General features: G+C 35.2%; 1 protein-coding gene across 1 annotated transcript; it reads left to right on the forward strand.

Moving 5' to 3' along the window:
- The first annotated feature begins 548 nt into the window (after window positions 1–548).
- On the forward strand, window positions 549–1469 carry LOC134934058 (olfactory receptor 11L1-like). Its single transcript, XM_063929572.1, has one exon. It carries the CDS (start codon window positions 549–551, stop codon window positions 1467–1469), a length of 921 nt encoding a protein of 306 aa, XP_063785642.1.
- Window positions 1470–1948: the final 479 nt, after the last annotated feature.

The raw sequence follows: 1948 nt of genomic DNA on the forward strand, positions 1-1948 counted from the left end.
TATATATATATATATATATATATATATATATAGAATAGCATAGACCTAGGCGCTTCAGTACATATGTGCTGTGTTATTTATTATAAGTGACACTCCTTAGCTCTTTTAAGAGTAGCTGCTCATAATACAGAATAAGTGTAAGGTGTACACTTAAAAACAAAGATACGTAGTGAAGAAAATAAGCGCTTGGGAGTGCAATAGCAGAATTTAGAGAGGTGGACAAAAACAGGTGGGTATAGTTAAAACCAAGAACACTTATCTGGTTTTACAAGTATTTCAGTATTACAGATAAGTGTTCTTGGTTTTAACTATACCCACCTGTTTTTGTCCACCTCTCTAAATTCTGCTATTGCACTCCCAAGCGCTTATTTTCTTCACTACGTATATATATATATATATAATATCACTCTTTTAAGATAATTTGGGGAGACTATAGACTCTCCTCATGTAAAGCTGGGTAAATAAAAATCTAGTTTATACTAATGTGATTTAATGCTTTATTTTTGGGTGTGATATTTTATGCTTGTACTTCAGGTCTGCCTCATATAATGTATGAGCAAAATATCTCTTACGTCTATCTCCTGGGATTTCCAAATCTTAACAACTTTAACAGTTTACTGTTCTTGTTCGTGCTCTTCACATACTTTGTCACCATATGTGGTAACGTTATTATCATTTTTCTAGTTTCAATGAGCAACAGTCTCCACTCTCCTATGTATTACTTCATCACATTAATATCTTTACTGGATATCCTGATGACCACGGACATTGTCCCTAACTTGTTGCACATTGTCCTGCATGGTGGTGGCTCCATGTCTCTTGCTGCCTGTATAGCACAGTTGTATGTATTTGCTAATATAGAGACATCAGAATGTCTATTTCTCATGGTGATGTCTTATGACCGATATGTGGCTATCTGTAACCCACTGAGATATAACGCTATAATCAACAAAGCATTTTGTGTGAAATCTGTCATTGCATCATGGTCACTAAGTTTCTTGTTGATGTTAATAAGTGAAGTATATATTTGTAAATTAGACTTCTGTGGACCAAACGTGATTGACCATTTCTTCTGTGATTTTCATCCTGTTCTAGAGCTTTCTTGTTCAGATACTTCACTTATTCAAATCCAAGTATCTTTATCTGGTATTGTTTTTGTCATCTGTCCATTCACAGCGATTATTGTGTCTTATGTTTTTATCATCACCACCATCCTAAACATCCGCTCCAACAGTGGGAGACAGAAAGCCTTCTCCACCTGCAGCTCCCACCTGACTGTTGTGTGTATATTTTTTGGCACTCTCCTTTCTGTGTATATGGTTCCAAACAAAGGACTTAATTTGGGTGCCAGCAAGGTATTATCTCTGCTTTATACTGTGGTGACACCACTGCTTAATCCATTCATATACAGTCTGAGGAACAAAGACTTCAAGGGAGCTTTTGAAAAAAATATATATAATTTTAATTAGATCAAATGAATTATTAAATGATGCTGATAACATAACTAAAAAAATTTTTTGGACAATATACTTATGTCCCTGTGTTACTGAAATGTAGATGTGAATACAGGGGTGTGTTGCTAATACTGTTTATTGCCTGATGTGGATATCTGAATACCATACAGCAGTGGTTCTCAAACTGTGTGCCTAGATACCCTGGAGTACCTTGGGGTACTTTCAGGAGTGCCCTGGGTTGGTGGTACAGTACCAATTCAAATTATTTATGGTCAATGTAATAGATGAACCCAGAGCTGGAGGCTATCTATCATATAATATGTGGACTAACAGAAGCAAATGTTGCCCCTTACCACACAATTGAACCTAAGAATGACATATAAACATGATTTACTTAATATAATATTTATTTGTAAATTTTGCAATAAGAAACTTTTGGTCTAGGCGTGCCATGAAAAGAATTTTGATACTCTAGGGCACAGTTATTTGAAAAA

The sequence above is a fragment of the Pseudophryne corroboree genome, chromosome 6 (genome assembly GCF_028390025.1).
Source record: "Pseudophryne corroboree isolate aPseCor3 chromosome 6, aPseCor3.hap2, whole genome shotgun sequence".
Classification (NCBI taxonomy): Eukaryota; Metazoa; Chordata; class Amphibia; order Anura; family Myobatrachidae; genus Pseudophryne; species Pseudophryne corroboree.

Coding starts and splice junctions, on each gene's coding strand:
- LOC134934058 (XM_063929572.1), top strand. CDS start 549: ATGTATGAGCAAAATATCTCTTACGTCTATCTCCTGGGATTTCCAAAT.